Source organism: Hippoglossus hippoglossus, chromosome 21 (genome assembly GCF_009819705.1).
Source record: "Hippoglossus hippoglossus isolate fHipHip1 chromosome 21, fHipHip1.pri, whole genome shotgun sequence".
Lineage (NCBI taxonomy): Eukaryota > Metazoa > Chordata > Actinopteri > Pleuronectiformes > Pleuronectidae > Hippoglossus > Hippoglossus hippoglossus.
In genome coordinates this window covers 16,826,987-16,843,816 of record NC_047171.1, presented here as the reverse complement: position 1 = coordinate 16,843,816, position 16,830 = coordinate 16,826,987, and the positions used below count along the sequence as shown (strand labels likewise).

Below are 16,830 nucleotides of genomic sequence, written 5' to 3'. Positions count from 1 at the left end.
CTCCAGAGTTCAGCTTAACAGACTCAACAAGCTCTTCGGAACAGCTGGTTCTGTCCTGGGAGTGGAACTTCAGTCTTTGTTGGAGGTGACAGAGAGGAGGATGCTGAGGAAACTACTCAGTATTATAGACAATGCCTCTCCACCCATGCATGCCACACTGATGTCACACTGCAGCACCCTCAGTGGTGGACTGAGACCAATGGCAGCACCACAGAACATCACAAGAAGTCTGTTCTTCCTGTGGCCATCAGACTGTACGACTCCTCCCCCTTCTGCAGGGAGGACCACTGATAATCAGACTCTTGGAAAATAATACCAACAATATATACAAAAGAAGCTTTTCTTTTTCATGTGCAATTTGACCACTCGTGCAATAATACTATTCTTTTGCACTGTGTAATATTAGTTTTTTTCCCATCATGTTTCAATATCGTGCAAAATTCCATATTTTCTATTTATCATTTCTGCTTACTGTGGCTTTTGTTTACTATTAGTTTGACTGTCTTATGTATCTTGCTTATTTAAATCTCACTGGTTCAACATTACTATGTACTTTTTATTTTATTAACAATTCTTAACAAGTCTTAATAATCTATTGCTTAATTCACTGTTTTATATTATACTGTAATCTTGGAGCAAGATGGAACAAGATTTTCCTTTGGGATTAATAAAATCTTATCTCTTCAGATGAATTTGATGACGTAGAAGCTACCTCATGAATACACATGAACATTCAAGCAAAATTGTGACAGGTTTCTAAATATCAAAAGAATGACATGAGAAGAATATTGTATCTTTGTTTATTTGAGAATCAGTCAAATATATTCAATGGGATCAAAATATATAGAAAACTAGAGCACCATTGTTATTCTGTAAATAGCTGATGGGATATCATAAGATGTGGTGCTGTGTTTCTTACTGACATAAAATTTAGTCTATACCAACAAGATTAATAATTGAACATTCTATAACTAATGTCAAATAATTATGTCTATATTATGTCTATATTTCTGCAGAACTTTGACTGTAATATATATATATATATATATATATATATATATATATTAACTGCAGAATTATAACAATTCTTCAAACACACAAGAACCTTCACATTTTACTACTTTTTTGATAAAGATGCATTCGTGATCCTTATTGCACACAGAAAAAGCCCCCGGCCCTAATTTTTTGTAATATCTCTTGTCAGGTTACACATAAGAGTCCCCATAAAGGCAGCAGAACTAAGAGTATCAGAAATGCACATCTTCAAACTATGTTAGAATCGATACAGAGACATGAAATACCACGATGTCAAAAACACAGTAACAACTAGCTGCAATGCATTTTTAAGATAAAAAGTTATATTGATATAATTGAAACTGTCTTTTGCCAGAACACCCAGATAAAGATCTGTCAGCTTGTTAAAACCTAAAGTACAGGAGAACCAGTATCACGCCCATGTTGATAAACAGTGATTCATCATTGATCCAGAGGCTGAATCTCCACTGAAAGCCGGCGAGAAACTCAACGCCGCCATTTATCTGTAAGGGAGGAAGAAATAATATTACCTGTTGGAATCAAGGTTTATTACTTGGACTTTGAAGATTAAAAACTGTATTTTTAAAAATGTTCTTACCTCTGGTAACCTCAAAGCAGTTCTCGCAGTGCACCATGCGGTTGTAGATCCACATGCTGTCCCCGGCCTTCATATGACCCAGAGTGCTGTTACACACCTCACACTGTTCACACACAAACAAACGCACACATGAGGGAAGAGATACACACTGAGCCACTGTTCAGCTGCACAGTCCCTCATAACTTCTTGTCGCCAGCGGCAGAATGTAACTGAATACTCAAAATACTCAAGTACTACTTTACCTAAGTATTTTTATTTGGTGCAAATGTGTCTTCATCATTCATAGAACTACTGAACATTATGATGAGTAACTAGAATTAGTTTTTATCTTAACCAGCAACATTAAAATGCCCCTGTGTACATTAATGCATCAGTAGTAATATATTTTAAAGCTAGAGCCTCCACCTCCTCTGCATAAATAGTACTTAAAGTAAACTTGCATTAAAGTATTTTGACAGTGTGGTATTGCAACTTTTGCTTTCATAAATTATCTAAATACATCGTCCTACAACCGCTACACATTGCTGATTTATGTGTGTCTTTAATCTGCTCACTTTGAAGCAGGTAGCGTGGCAGTTGATCTTCAGGTCATCCAGGACCATCTTGGCGTCTCCAGTGAACGGCTTACGGCAGTAAGTGCACAAATCTTTCTCAAGCACCAGCCTGTGTGGAACAGAGGTAAATAAACTTCTTTATTTTATAACTATCAAAAGAATAGTAAGGATAGTTCATTCTTGACTTCGCGGAAGCAGTGGTTTGGCAAAACAAAAGCCAGCGTACCTAATTATACATGAGTCTGGTAGATGGTCGATGACACTTCGGTTCAGACAAAGGTTGATAGATCTGAAGAACTCATATTCATGGTTCCAAGAGTTAAACCCATCTAACTATAGTGATCCTATGCCTTTTTATTTAGTACCACTGGCAGGTTGACATTTTTGGCTTTCAGTTAAATATCATGACAATTATTAATTGAACTGGTGCAAAAATTCGGTTCAGACATTCATGGCTCCGAGATGAGGAATCTGAAAGACTTTGTAGAATTTCGGACTTTTCTCCAGGTAGATACTTTTGGTTTTGAGTAAAACTGTTGAAATGCAGGATTTATTGTTTTGACATTAGTGATCCCTTAACTTTTCAGGAAACACCATCATTAGGCCAAAATGTCAATTAGCCCAAAACTTTAGTTTGTGAACAAATACGAGAGAAACTAATGTAACAGCCGTCAGCCTCAAGTGTAATTTGTGTCTTTACTAACTGGGAATATATTTTAGCAAAACCAACTCGTCCACCATTAAGAAAGACGTCGGACTTTTCCTACCTGTCAGTAGATCCGTACAAACTCTTGGTGGAGGACCTGGAGTAGGTTGAATCTCCTAGATTGTCATCTGACCTGCTGTGAGAATCACAGTTATCAGCTGGAGTCTTACTTTACTCTCATATAATGTATAACATACATCCACATTAAACCCATATCATCTGATACCTGCGGCTTCTGTACGATGATGATGATGATGATGATGAGTAGGCAGTGGGGCTGCTGATGCTGCGGTCATAGCTATACAAAGACAAAGTGAAGCACAGATCACACGTGAGATTTAATCAATACAGAAGTAGAATGAAAATGAAAACATAATGACGTGAGGTGTTGGACGGCTCTGCGTCCTCCTACCTGCTGTCTGTTCTGGAGTAGGATTGACGGTCGCTGCTGTATGGGTCACTGTGTGTGCAATCACAGACCAGATTAGGAATAATAGAAAGTCTGCATCCATAGTGTCATCTGGTGTGTGTGTAACAGTGTGAGAGTAGTCAAATGAGTACCTGGGCGTGGTGCTGACGGTGTAGGAGGAGGTGCGGGTGGTGGGGGAATCGTCAGAGTACCCTTTGTAACTGTGTGTCAGAGGCAAAGGAATGAGTTGGGTACAAGCTGATTTGATTATTTTGGCCGATTAATAATAAAAAAACAGGAAGGTTGAGCAAAATATTCAAAGCATTTTTCAGATAATTCTAAATACTTAAAGACAAAATTACATATGTGGCAAAACGCCCCCTAGTGGTTCCTAGCTAGGGGCCTGAGCTATATTTTTCCACTCATACATGTTTATCTCTATTATTTTTAACTGCTTTAACTGCAACATGTTTACCTGCTTAGTCTTCCTGTGAAGGATGGTGATGTCAGAGTTGGGCTGTTGCTTCTAAATGACACAAAGGAAAATGTCAGAGGAAACCTGGTAATGTAGTAAATCTGCTGTAAATAGAAAGACGCAGCACATTCTCCAACATCCTTTCCCATCCACTCACCCTCTGCTGCTCTCCACTGTGACAGTCTCACTCCTCGTGATCCTGGAACTTCTGTGATAACAACAGTGTTTTGGGTTCACTGACAGAATAATTACATACTGGTTTTGTTAAGAGTTATTCATCTTAATTAGTATAGAGCTGTAAGTACATTTAAGTGCTTATTAATATGCATTATTTAAAAACATGAATACTTTATTTATCCATTCAAATAGTTCATAACAGTGATTTCAACTGTTGTTTTTGTTATTATCTGTTTATACACTACTATGCATGTCCAAAGGAGGGATTTAGCTGTCAAGAAATACATTAATAATTGCTTTTTTCTTTTTGTATATAATATTCTATCATGTTTTAAAACATGTATTAAACCTTTATTGTATAATTGTTTATTATAATTTTAGGGCTAATGAATAAAATTACACAATATGGGTAAGTTAAAGTAAAGTGTTGTCGATGAGATTAAGCAGGATCTGTCTGGTTTTATTAGTGAGTGCAAACATTACCTGTCTGTGAAATCGTCCTTGATAGCGCTTGGGATCAGTGTACCGTAGAGTTGGTCCTCAGCACTGCAGAGAAATAAATTCAGCAAAGTGTTAATAATGAATCATTAGTGGCAATAATATTAATTCATTATTTTTCCGTTATTATCGTTACTACAGGATGAAACTCACTCAGTGTCATTGCTGCTTCTCACTATCGAAGTCTGAGTTGTGGAGATGGTCCTTTTGCTGTAAAGAAGAAAATAGTACAGATGATTAGTACAGTTAAAACTACTAATTGCCTGATGTCATGATCAATATAATTGATGGATTTGTAAAAGCATCACCTGTCTGTAGATGAGTAATCATCCTTGATGCCTGAGGGCAGGAGGGTGTCGTAAAGTTTCTCCCCCGCACTGCACAGAAATATATTAAAGACCGCTTCAATTATAGTGTCATGTATAGATTTGAGATTCAAATGTTATTCAATGATAACTTTTGTAACATCTGAAAAGATCTTACTCCTTATCGGTGGTAACAGTCGTCTCAGTCACTTTTGAGGTTCTGGTAGGTGTGATCTTTGAGTAAAGTTCCCTGTGTAGAGAAGATGTTGAAACTTATCTTTAATTCAACATTAGAGGATCAATCAAATCTATTTTCCACCACTGTAACAGAACAGCAACAAGCTCACAGAGGGTGGAGCATGCATGCTGTCTCACTCCTCGTGATCCTGGAACTTCTGTGATAACAACAGTGTTTTGGGTTCACTGACAGAATAATTACATACTGGTTTTGTTAAGAGTTATTCATCTTAATTAGTATAGCGCTGTAAGTACATTTAAGTGCTTATTAATATGCATTATTTAAAAACATTAATACTTTATTTATCCATTAAGATGTATTTTATCAAATAGTTCATAACAGTGATTTCAACTGTTATGTTATTATCTGTTTATACAACAGCCCCTACTATGCATTTCCAAAGGAGGGATTTAGCTGTCAAGAAATACATTAATAATTGCTTTTTTCTTTTTGTATATAATATTCTATCATGTTTTAAAACATGTATTAAACCTTTATTGTATAATTGTTTATTATAAGTTCAGGGCTAATGAATAAAATGACACAATATGGATAAGTTAAAGTAAAGTGTTGTCGATGAGATTAAGCAGGATCTCTCTGGTTTTATTAGTGAGTGCAAACATTACCTGTCTGTGAAATCGTCCTTGATAGCGCTTGGGATCAGTGTACTGTAGAGAGCACTGCAGAGAAATAAATTCAGCAAAGTGTTAATAATGAATCATTAGTGTCAATAATAATAATGAATCATTTTCCCGTTATTATCGTTACTACAGGATTAAACTCACTCAGTGTCATTGCTGCTTCTCACTATCGAAGTCTGAGTTGTGGAGATGGTCCTTTTGCTGTAAAGAAGAAAATAGTACAGATGATTCGTACAGTTTAAAACTACTAATTGCCTGATGTCATGATCAATATAATTGATGGATTTGTAAAAGCATCACCTCTCTGTAGATGAGTAATCATCCTTGATGCCGGAGGGCAGGAGGGTGTCGTAAAGTTTCTCCTCCGCACTGCACAGAAATATATTAAAGACCGCTTCAATTCTAGTGTCATGTATAGATTTGAAATTCAAATGTTATTCAATGATAACTTTTGTAACATCTGAAAAGATCTTACCCCTTATTGGTGGTAACAGTCGTCTCAGTCACTTTTGAAGTTCTGGTAGGTGTGATCTTTGAGTAAAGTCCCCTGTGTAGAGAAGATGTTGAAACTTATCTTTAATTCAACATTAGAGGATCAATCAAATCTATTTTCCAGCACTGTAACAGAACAGCAACAAGCTCACAGAGGGTGGAGCATGCATGCAGTGGTAATTTGACATATTCTACCCCCCCCCCCCCCAAAATATAATAGTAGACATATGTTTTCACCCTTGGCTTGAGGATTTGACTCGCTCAGTGAACGTCTCAGTCATAGTGGGAGATTTCATCACAGGAGAACTGCAAAATAACAATAACAACCAATTTTTATTTATCTGACACAAAGACTCAAAGTGCAGTAAAATAATCTGTGTGACGCTGCAGTGCTTTTTACCTGACACTCTGGGAGGTGGTGATGGTGGTCTCAGTGGTTTTGCCATCCTTGGAGAGGGTCCTGGTTGTGGTGCTGAAGGAAGAGACACACAAAGCTAAAGTTACAAAGTGCCTCAGTGTATTTTCTGTACGTTTCCTTGCTGGTTTGAGATATCTGTTGCGTACCTTGATTTTGGTTCCTCTGTAACAGAACTGGTTCTGTAGTGACATGATAAAAAAAAACAATGTTACACATTATAGTGATACATGGAGCTTTGCATACAAAAATAAAATCACCAGACTTAGCAGGATTATTTGTGTTATTGTGGAAATTTACCTTTTGGTGTACGGGGATATGGACGTGCTGGAAGGGAGGGTGCTTCCAGTAGGAGAGAGGGAGACATTATTAAGCAACAGTACAGATTCAAATTACTGCAAGTGCATTGATTGGCAAAAAGACTATAATACTGTTTGCATTGTGTACCAACCTGCTCTTCGGCTCCTCCAGAGTTTCACTGAATCTGAAACGACGAGATCACAATCAATGTTTCTTTTCACAATCTGATCACATGACGTTTGCATAGAAATAGTAATGACATATATATAAAAAAATAGGTATCAGATGACAAGTACATTTAAAGAAACGTTACCTCTTGGAGAGAGCATTCACAGATGTTGTCGTGCTTATGGTTTTGGTGGTTTTTACTTCACTGCCTCCACTGTGAGCAAAGACAATGAATGACATTAAACAAAGAACTCAGTGGAGCACATTCCTCTGCCAAGGTCCAACAGTCCCCTTGAATTCAATCAAGCTACACTATACTTCACACTCTTAAATATCAGTTCCCAAAATGTGCCTAATTTGCTTTCCATCAAGATCCATGGATAATTCCCTGGGAAATCTAAACATATGACAAAATGACCTTGGAATAAATAAATAAAAATACGGGACCCGCCTCCCTGTGTAATCCTGCTCACAAACAAACAAACAAACCAACAAACAAACAGACAGGGGTGAAAATACAACCTCCTTGGCAGACATAATTTAAGAAAAATTATTCTTCCCGAAAGATGATAGCTTCCCATTATTTTGCCCTTTTTTGGAGGAATAGTGTTTTTACCTCACAACAGTCTCACTGGTTTTGTAACGGCCCAGAATAGATTTGCCAAAGTTTGGGTCGCGGCTGAGGGAGGAGAAAAAAAACAATAATTCACTCATACATTCAGAGATGATTCAACACTGCGACTTGCAAAAGGAATGTAGCAGGTCTTCTTTTTTTTAAGAAGGTGTAAACCGAGATGAACTACAAGTCACACCCAATAGTTTCGGAATGTTTGTGTAAGTTCAGTTCACCGCGTGGAATGTATGGAGTGTCTGTGCTGTGCGATTCCATTTACTTACTCGACATCTTCATCCTCTTCCTCGTCTTTTCTGATCCAGCTGCCGTCTTTCAGCAGGTTGGTGACCTTAGCTGCAAACACAAGGGAAACATGAGATCTATCACATATCATAAATACATATATCATAATTAACATTGGGCTCTGCTATATATATATATATATATATATATATATGTGTATGTATGTGTGTGTATTTTAGATTTTGTCTAAATTATTGGCACTACATGGAGTTTTAATAATTGATATTTATCAGTACTTACAAGTCTGATTCGTGTACCTGCTCATTTTGTTACTTCACCTGTAAGTGAGAAAGAACAAGAGGTGAATTCATCACATAATAACACTGCAGCACATTATCCACTAGGTGGTACTGTGGCCTGGGACCTTGCATATATACCATATAGCACCAGCTCTATGTTGAAGTTTAACCTGAGGTCAAAAAACGCTTTTGGAATCCACGCTTTTCCTCCGCAGTGTCTCAGTATGATTTTCATCTCCTCACATGCACCCGGGTGCACATTTTCAGGCGCTTAGTCACGCTGTGGCAGGTTTGTCACGGAGGCTGCAGTGTATCAACCTAAACTCTGCTCAACCCCACACTCACAGTGATTAAGAACAGAACAGGTTTGTCTTGACCTGAACCCACATGAAGACACCCCCCCTCTCCACCTCCTCCATAACACACCTTCTCTAAACAGACCATTGTCAGCAAAACACAGGGGTGTACCCGTAACATGCCATTAGCTATTGATGATAAGGATCAGGATTTGACTACATGCACACTTTCGCACGAACACCTTCATAGCAGAGGCCTGATGACAGACATGAACAATCGTGTGGAAAGTTGTAATGGCTATTTGGAAAAATTATATATAATTTTAAGACAGATTCAGTTAAATCTCTAGTTTCAAGATTTTATGGTTTGTAAGAAAAGAAAGTTGCTCCTGAGAATTATACAGTTATAATTCAAATGCCTTTTTCGATTCAGAAATCGTCCTTGATCTCCACAATTCTGCGTGCCAAATTATAATCTGGTTTGGTAACTTGAAAACTTTTACAAGACAGAACATGTTTTCAACTCAACATGTTAGAAAAATGTTTCATATAATTAAACTCGACAGCAATTCTGAGATTCATTTAAAGTCACGTTAGCAGGTTTGGACAGGAAATCCTAAATTATGAGATCGATTGTGTCATGTCCTTATGTCAAGTGTAAGACCGCATTTACATACTCAAAATAAAGTCACTATAGAAGTACATTCTATCGTATTATCATCATCGTTGCATTAGTACATATTCTTCATACGTTATACCTGTGTTTCAGATTTTTATTTTTCCAAAATCATTACCAGAGATAAAATCATCTGTATTTTGTAAACCACATTGTCACATTATTGTAAATCACAGGCACGTTAATGGAAACTGACTGAGTGTGACTGAAAAAGTATTCTGCACTCACCTCCACGGGGGGACTCGCTGAAAGAGACTTAGTAGACTCTCACCACAGTTCGTGTCCGGACACCTGTTGATCTATCCGCAGTGTGCAATCCCACCCTTGTCTGCTGCTTTAATGCTGAGGGAGGAGATTCCTCTGACACCCAAGGGTGTGGCTTCACATAACGAATCAAAGAATACTCCCTCTCTGTGCCACTCTGGATGTTTCTCTGTCCGTCATCATCATTCATGCCTCATTACCTGCTCTGCTTTCTGTGCGTGTTTAAAAAAATTGACAGCTACATGGGTGGGGTGCTGAAGGACCTGCAATTCAACTTAGGTGTCAAGGAAGCAGAACTGAAAAATGCATTCGGATTTTTTGCGACTTCCTCATTGAATGTAATGGAATATGATTTGAGACATAATTAAATAAGAAGATGCTATCCATATTCTGCAGGTAAAACTATTACATAATGTGTATTGAGGTTAAGCTCATGACTGATATACTACCTTGAATTTAACATAAGATGGACGACTGTTAAAGTATTACCCTGTGTATTAATATCCTTCTGACTTTTTAAATACACTACCTGGTTTACAGTGGCCTTTTACACACACACGCTAATAAAAGTACCGCGAGATAAGGCGCTTTCAACTTGATTTTCACGCTCAGGTTAAAGGTTTGGTTGAAGTCCGAGTCATAATATCCCCGACTTTGAATGAATCTTCAGCTGAATGACATTTAATACCACAAATAATAATAATTACAAGACCTTGAGAGTTATAGCATATAAGAGGCTATTTTCAAACGCACAGGTCTAAATAATCAGCAGTGGTTGTAAAACTCAAACGACAACCAGGCCTAAACCTGCATGTCATGTTGTCAAGGAGTGCCGTGTTTTATGCGATCAAAGGTATGAAAGGTGCATAGCATGCCAGGGTGTGACAACACACAGGACTGATAAGTGCACCCCTCCTAGTCACAATGACAGCACGAAAGGAATGCAGACTTCTCGAAGTGACAGAACTACGAGGGGGAAACACCATATGTTCAATCACTTGCCTTTAACTGATCCAGAAGAATGGATGTGTTTGTCATCAGCCGAATAAAGCGTGTTCATAGAATTAAAGGGGAAAAGTCAACCACAAACTACCTCAATGAAACATATTGGCATTATTGTCATTCATTCATTCATTACATTACATTCCATTTCATTTAGCTGACGCTTTTATCCAAAGCGACTTACAATAAGTGCATTCAACCATGAGGGTACAAACCCAGAACAACAAGAATCGAGAAAGTACAATTTCTTCAAAAAAGCAAAACTACAAAGTGCTATAAGTAAGTGCCATTTAAGTGCTACTAAATTGTTAGTTTAAAAATGTTATTCAAGGTATAGTCGGAAGAGGTGTGTTTTTAGTTTGCGGCGGAAGATGTGTAAACTTTCTGATGTCCGGATGTCCATGAGGAGCTCATTCCACCATTTAGGAGCCAGGACAGCAAACAGTCGTGATTTTGATGAGTGTTTAGCTCGCAGTGAGGGAGCAACAAGCCGATTGGCCGAAGCAGAGCGGAGTGAACGGGCTGGGGTGTAACGTTTGACCATGTCCTGGATGTAGACTGGACCCGATCCGTTCGCAGCACGGTACGCAAGTACTAATGTTTTGAAACGGATGCGGGCAGCCACCGGTAACCAGTGAAGGGAGCGGAGGAGTGGAGTAGTGTGAGTGAATTTAGGTATGTTAAAGACCAGTCGAGCTGCTGCATTCTGGATGAGCTGCAGAGGTCGGATGGCACTAGCAGGTAGACCTGCCAGGAGGGAGTTACAATAGTCTAGGCGTGAGATGACCAGGGCCTGGACCAGAACCTGCACCGCCTTCTGAGTGAGAAGGTAGCGTATTCTCCTGATGTTGTACAGCATGAATCTACAGGAATGTGTTGTTATTCATCAGTCAATAGTAATAGTCAACAGTAATCTGCTGCTTTGTACGATACAGCTTTATAAACACAAGTGGAGATCACTGACACTGGGTGGTGCCAGATCCATAAAGGTGGAAATAGCAATACTGATAATGAAATATAAATAATTCAAACTGTTCTACTATGGTGAATAGAAGGGAGCTGTTATATCAGGACAACTAATTGTATTGATAAATCAAACCTAAATAGATTTTTACCAGCCCTCATTCCTGGATGTGTTCATGTCAACTTGATTTCATCTCCACCACTTCAGCTCATGTTTGTGTCCTGACCCATGATGACATCATCTTGGCCCACATACAATGCCAATCCTCCCTCCATCCTCCCTCCTGCAACTGGACAGAGCTGTGACAACCAGGGGTTAACAGTGAGCCACCTCTGAACGCTGAGAGCTGCATCTCCACCAGCTCAACGCCAAATCCTCCTCGTTTTATAACCTTCTATCTAAAAGGCCACTGAGGGAGGGAGGGGTGATGATAACAGCAGTTTGTTATCCAGCATATTTATGATGCTTTTACAACAGATTATTACTGCACACTTCGACTAAAACTCCTCTTCACCTCATGTTTCACACTGAACATCTAATGGCGCGACCCCTCAGTTTTTATGCTCATAAATTCTGCTGTTGGAGACTCAGTTGTCATCACTGATACATGCTCGTGCTCTGATACTGCGCATGATAATCTGTGAATGCTTCCTGGGTTGCTATGAGGAGAGACTGTGGACCGACCCCTCTCTCATCATTGGACTATTGCAAAGCCTTGCAGCCAATAAAGCACCACTAGGGCCTGTGTAAATCTCTCTCTCTCTCTCTCTCTCTCTCCCAATATATATGCTTCCACATATACATCCACATATACCACCTTTTTAAAGAGATTGTATTAGATTTGAATTTGAATATAGGAAGATCCAGTTGATTAAAGCGTTTGAAAAATCCACTCACATGTTCATACATGTTCTCAGTCAGACGTAGAGCATCTGTGTGTCATATTATATGTATTTCTGTGGAATCTGTGCCTGCTTCCTGTGTCGCTTTGCGGGGTATTTTGGTCTTGACTGACATTTTGACTGATGTCGCCCAACTCACAGTGTCTCCTGGTGCCCCCCCCTGCAGTGTTTCAGCTTTTTCTCCACTGTTGTCGCACCCTCGTCAGTATGGCAAATGAAAAATACATGTACTGTCATCATCATAATCAGCATCTTGCATTGCTGAGGCACTTCAGTATCCCCATGTCATTAGATATTTTATGCATTAACCCATATTTAGTATTTCCCTGAGTGTGAACCACATCATCTACAGTCTATATATTCTGTTTACATTGTATATATTGTCTCTATTTTATACTTATGGTCTTTTGTGTGTTTTCTTATTTATTACTTTTACTGATGTCTCTATTTTGACTGTCCTCTTACTGCTGTGACACAAATATAGTGAATTATAATGATCATATAGTGTGTTTGTTGTATCGCTGAGTGTGAACCATATCCTCAGTATTCTACATATTTTGTAAATATATTTATAATTTATATATATTCTTAATAGTTCCTTGTGTTTATAGGCTAGTGCGTGTTTACTTGTTTATTACCTTCATCGATGTCATTATTTTGACTGTCCTCTTTGTGGCTGTAATGTGGCAAATGTCCCCATTGTGGGAATAATAAAAGATAATCTTGTCTACCTTATCTTATCTTACTTTTTAAAAAAGCACAGTAGTGTCTATGTGGGCCTCGACTGAGGTCTGCATAGTGAAGACCACTGTAACACTCAAGATGATTGAATGTGAAGGAGGCTGCAGCGCTTGTGCAAAACTAATGAGTTCAAAGGGCAACACCTCGCAGTTTCTCTCACTGGAGGATGAAGCCCAATGAAAACACTGAGCATTATCATTATTATTATTATTATCATTAATATTATTATTCCAGGAAGCTGCTGTTAATTGATTGTAAGTGTGACTGCATTTCATCGCTTTTAAGCATCACACTGTGCCAATTTTAGATCAAACTGGGAGGGGCTGTGGATGAACCCTCTGCAAATTAAATGTGCACAATCAAAGTGTCATGCAACATAGAAAAACAGCAGCATAGGTTTCTATCACGTGTCTGCAGTGCTATCGTCCACTTCCACTGATGTCAAACAAGAAACATGATCATAAATGAAACGAGCTGCGAACAGGGGAGGTCATTGTTCGGGTAGAAATCAATGATAGCTCGGTTTTGCTCGTATGAAAATATCCCGGCATGCTAGCGACGCAAGACTCCGCCAGGGAGGGGAGGGATGATGGAGCTAAGATGGCAGCCCAGCTGAGGGTGCTGCCTCTCCGGGGTCAAGAAATAATCAAGCAGCGACTGAGACCCAAACAACCATAGGGTGGATTTTTTCCCCTGGAAAATAGCGGTTCTGTTTATCCCACCAGATATTTTGTGATGGCTCGGTGAGACTCATTCTTCGGGGCGACGGGCACCGTGTTGACGCCGAGGCTGGATCGGAAGACCGTAGTTGCGCCACCGGATTGGCTTCAATTTGCGCTAATAACCGTGGATGCTAATTGTGGTTTTTCCCCGCAACTCGGAGCGAGCAGATGATGTAACATGTGGCGGATTTAACAATCGAGCGGACCCGCTTCTGATGGCTACATGTCACCTGGTCGTGTCGTGTTTTGAGTGATATATGCATTGTTCTCCAAGACGATGATGTGTGCTGCTGCGGCAGCGGCCGCCGGCGGTGGGATCCTGCCCTCCGCATCACCGTCCATGGGGCTGGGTGTCCGGGTCAATTCTGGAGCAGGAGCCGAGCTTTCAACCATCGGTACGGGCATGGGTTCCTGCCCGACGCCCGGAGCCCAGTCGGACTGTCGGACTCGGTACCAGCTTCTCCTCTCGGGACGAGCCCTGGCCGAAAGATACAGGCGGATTTACACGACCGCTATCAACGATAAAGAGCAGGGGTTGAATCAAGGAAGGTGAGTGATTTACGTGGGAAAAGACAGAGATGTCTGCCGGAGCTGGTCTGTCATTTGTGCTGCTAACCGAGCTAACGACCGTAGGCTAACATTAACCCTTGCTAAGTGGCACGTCGGAGCACCAGCAACACTCAAATTAAAACACATTCATGGCTCGTGAGTTAGTTTAACGCGTGTCACTGCAGACATTGTTTGAAATGCTAACTACACACCAGGGGCTCAATGGCTTGGACGAACCGTTCTACGAGGATCGGCTTTGCTAGGTAGCATTTGGGCTTTGACTTCCCTAGCTTATCCGTGTCATCTAAGCTAACGTTGCTTTAGTTAACCCCTGCGCCGGGGATTTACACCACGGCTGCTCTCTGCCTGTACACCGTGTTTCAGCCTCACATCGACCGACACACTGTAATAAACTGTAAAGAAAAATGTGCATTCATTCATATATCGCCATATAGCCGGAACAAGCTAGCTGGCTAACTGTCATGACAGCAGGTTGACAATTTGTTTTGGGTAAATAGCTGCTACCTAGCTAAACGTAAACAAACGTATGGCTAGTGCAATACTTAAATTAGCTTGTTAGCCATTTCAAACTCACGTTGCTAACATTGTCATCACATCGTACACCACCTTACTGGGACTTTAATATAATTTTAGCGGTGTATATTCAGGCCCACTACCCGGTAACGTTTCGATAGCTAGCCCGTTCGCATCAGCCCTTCCCCAGGTTATGCTAACGTTTTACTTGGGTAGTACAAAATGTGTTTTAAAGCAGAGCTCATACAACATGCTGCTCTTTTCACGTTATAGCCATGTTTCTGGAGGAGGATGAACTCGTTTGTTTTTTACGACACCAGCGGTAAATGCAGTTACGTCATTGTCAGTCAGGTTGTAGTCTTGAGTAGCTGGGTCGTTGCAGCATCCTCCTCCCTCGTAAACAGATCTGTTTTTGCCTCAGACAGCCATTTACAATGCCTGCTTCAAAACGTGGGCCAGTACACTCGCATCCACATGCAAAAAGAAAAAGTTTGGGCCACCGAGACAAATCCAATCCTATCAAATATACTTAATTGTCCCCATGGAGAAAGCAGCAGAACAGTACATTGGGCAACAAACAACAAAGAAACAGTAAACAAGGACATATCGTGTAAGACCCAGAACAATTATGCAGAGTAAAAGTGAGTTGAATATAGCACCTGCCCTAAATACACTAAAAAAGATGGCACACTAAAAGGATATAACGCATAAAAGATGAAAAACAAAACTGGTATTAAAATCTAAAAACCAGAGTGTAAAATGTGCCAGACAAAGTGCAAAGGTTACTGAGACATGATGTGATGGACGTTGTGTCTTACACTTAAAGGCTCTGTAACGTCTACCTGAAGGTAACCAGTCAAAATCAGACAAACAGAATGCGTGACGGGTCATTAAGGATCCTGTGTGCGCGTCTGGCCACAGAAACGTCGTAGATGATCCGAAGGGAAGGATAGTTCTTTTTTGCCCATCACCTTCATATCTGTTGGCACAATCCCTGTGGCAAAATGCACTCTTATTATAATTAATGATCTTGAGAAAGAGAAACACAAACTGTAATTGGGACACGTGGGAGACAAAGTTTGGGCACCCTGCTAAGTGTGTGGGTGGAAATCTTCAGTTTTGGGGTTTATGTGGCAGCTACCGGCACAGGAAACATCTGCACAGATGGAGGGAGGAAAGGATGCCACCAACTATCTGTACATTTGTGATGCAAATGTAATGCAGCAATTCGTCAAAAACGAAACCGAAGCTTCCTCAACAAGGCAATGATTCACAGCACACCTCATAATCCACCATGAGCTACACCAAGGTTCACAAGCTGAAAGTATAGGGATGACCCTCGCAGTTCCTGGACTCAGATAGATATTAAACATGCTGTGTGTGCAAGATGGCCTAAAAATATCTCAGCCCTCGAATTGATCTGCAAGAAGAAGGAGTGGGCGAAAATTCCCAAATCAAGAATAAAGAGGCTTCTACTACAGAATGGGTTTGCAAGCTGCGATATCTGCCATAAATAAATAAAATATGTAAATTGTCCTGGGGTGATATCCTGGGGTCTGTGATATGCGTCACTAAATTGATGAGTGCTTTTATCAATGGTCTGCAGACTTGGCTGGGGCAACTATCTAGCAACACAATGCTTTGTTCATTATGATACGTTGTGACATAATTTTCCTGTATTATAAAATTGCAGCACCTGCCATTTGGATATTTCATTTAATATCATTCCATCATAATATTATGATTTCGATAACATCATATTTTTTTCCCATAACCAGCTGCATTCTTAATCAACATCCATATTATCTCATAGCAATCCTTCTTTGATTTAATGGAATAGTCTTAGACTTTGTTTTGGACTGTTGAATGGGATCTAGAAAACTTTCATTTTCACATTTTATAGATGATATGAAGATGAAAGTTGCAGCCCAGGTCAGATAAATAGAATCTTTAGGGAATTAATTTGGAAGCCATTTCATATAAATGAGTGCCAGTTTTATATTCCCTGATGGAT

General features: G+C 39.8%; 2 protein-coding genes across 26 annotated transcripts in view; one reads left to right on the top strand and one right to left on the bottom strand.

The window, feature by feature from the left end:
- Positions 1-783: 783 nt before the first annotated feature.
- Positions 784-9,516, bottom strand: scel (sciellin). 3 transcript variants are annotated; one of them, XM_034574085.1, is made up of 23 exons: positions 9,367-9,516; positions 8,168-8,205; positions 7,909-7,978; positions 7,628-7,690; positions 7,157-7,225; positions 6,995-7,027; positions 6,844-6,885; positions 6,693-6,725; positions 6,529-6,600; positions 6,366-6,434; positions 6,112-6,183; positions 5,937-6,005; positions 5,781-5,837; positions 5,622-5,675; positions 3,935-3,985; positions 3,778-3,828; positions 3,455-3,523; positions 3,306-3,353; positions 3,120-3,191; positions 2,955-3,029; positions 2,188-2,296; positions 1,634-1,736; positions 784-1,538 (listed from the first exon to the last, which is right to left on the bottom strand). In XM_034574085.1, the coding sequence occupies exons 2-23, from the start codon at positions 8,190-8,192 to the stop codon at positions 1,522-1,524; spliced, it is 1,323 nt and encodes a 440-aa protein (XP_034429976.1). In that variant the 5' UTR covers positions 8,193-8,205; positions 9,367-9,516; the 3' UTR covers positions 784-1,521. The 3 variants fall into 3 exon arrangements, with proteins under 3 accessions (XP_034429976.1, XP_034429975.1, XP_034429974.1); XM_034574084.1 differs by lacking the exon at positions 5,622-5,675 and adding an exon at positions 4,438-4,500 and having other exon boundaries at positions 2,955-3,026; XM_034574083.1 differs by lacking the exon at positions 5,622-5,675 and adding an exon at positions 4,438-4,500 and having other exon boundaries at positions 9,367-9,515.
- A 3,927-nt stretch (positions 9,517-13,443) lies between these two features.
- mycbp2 (MYC binding protein 2) overlaps positions 13,444-16,830 on the top strand; it is a 58,164-nt gene continuing 54,777 nt past the window's right edge. For 15 of the 23 annotated variants that reach the window (XM_034574052.1, XM_034574068.1, XM_034574065.1 and 12 more), the window contains exon 1: positions 13,444-14,282. In XM_034574052.1, coding sequence (XP_034429943.1) covers positions 14,011-14,282 — 272 coding nt within the window. In that variant the 5' untranslated portion in view covers positions 13,444-14,010. The remainder of the gene's footprint in view (positions 14,283-16,830) is intronic. The other 8 variants (XM_034574074.1, XM_034574071.1, XM_034574073.1 and 5 more) reach the window with 2 other exon arrangements.

Bases quoted from the DNA above. Each gene is read 5' to 3' on its own strand.
- scel (XM_034574083.1), bottom strand. From the start codon at position 8,192: ATGAGCAGGTACACGAATCAGACTT. The intron at 6,184-6,365 runs GTGAAAACATAT...TTCTCTACACAG, and splicing joins GTCAAATCCTCAAGCCAAGG to GGGACTTTACTCAAAGATCA. The intron at 3,524-3,777 runs GTAAACATGTTG...TCTGACACACAG, and splicing joins TTCACAGGAAGACTAAGCAG to TTACAAAGGGTACTCTGACG.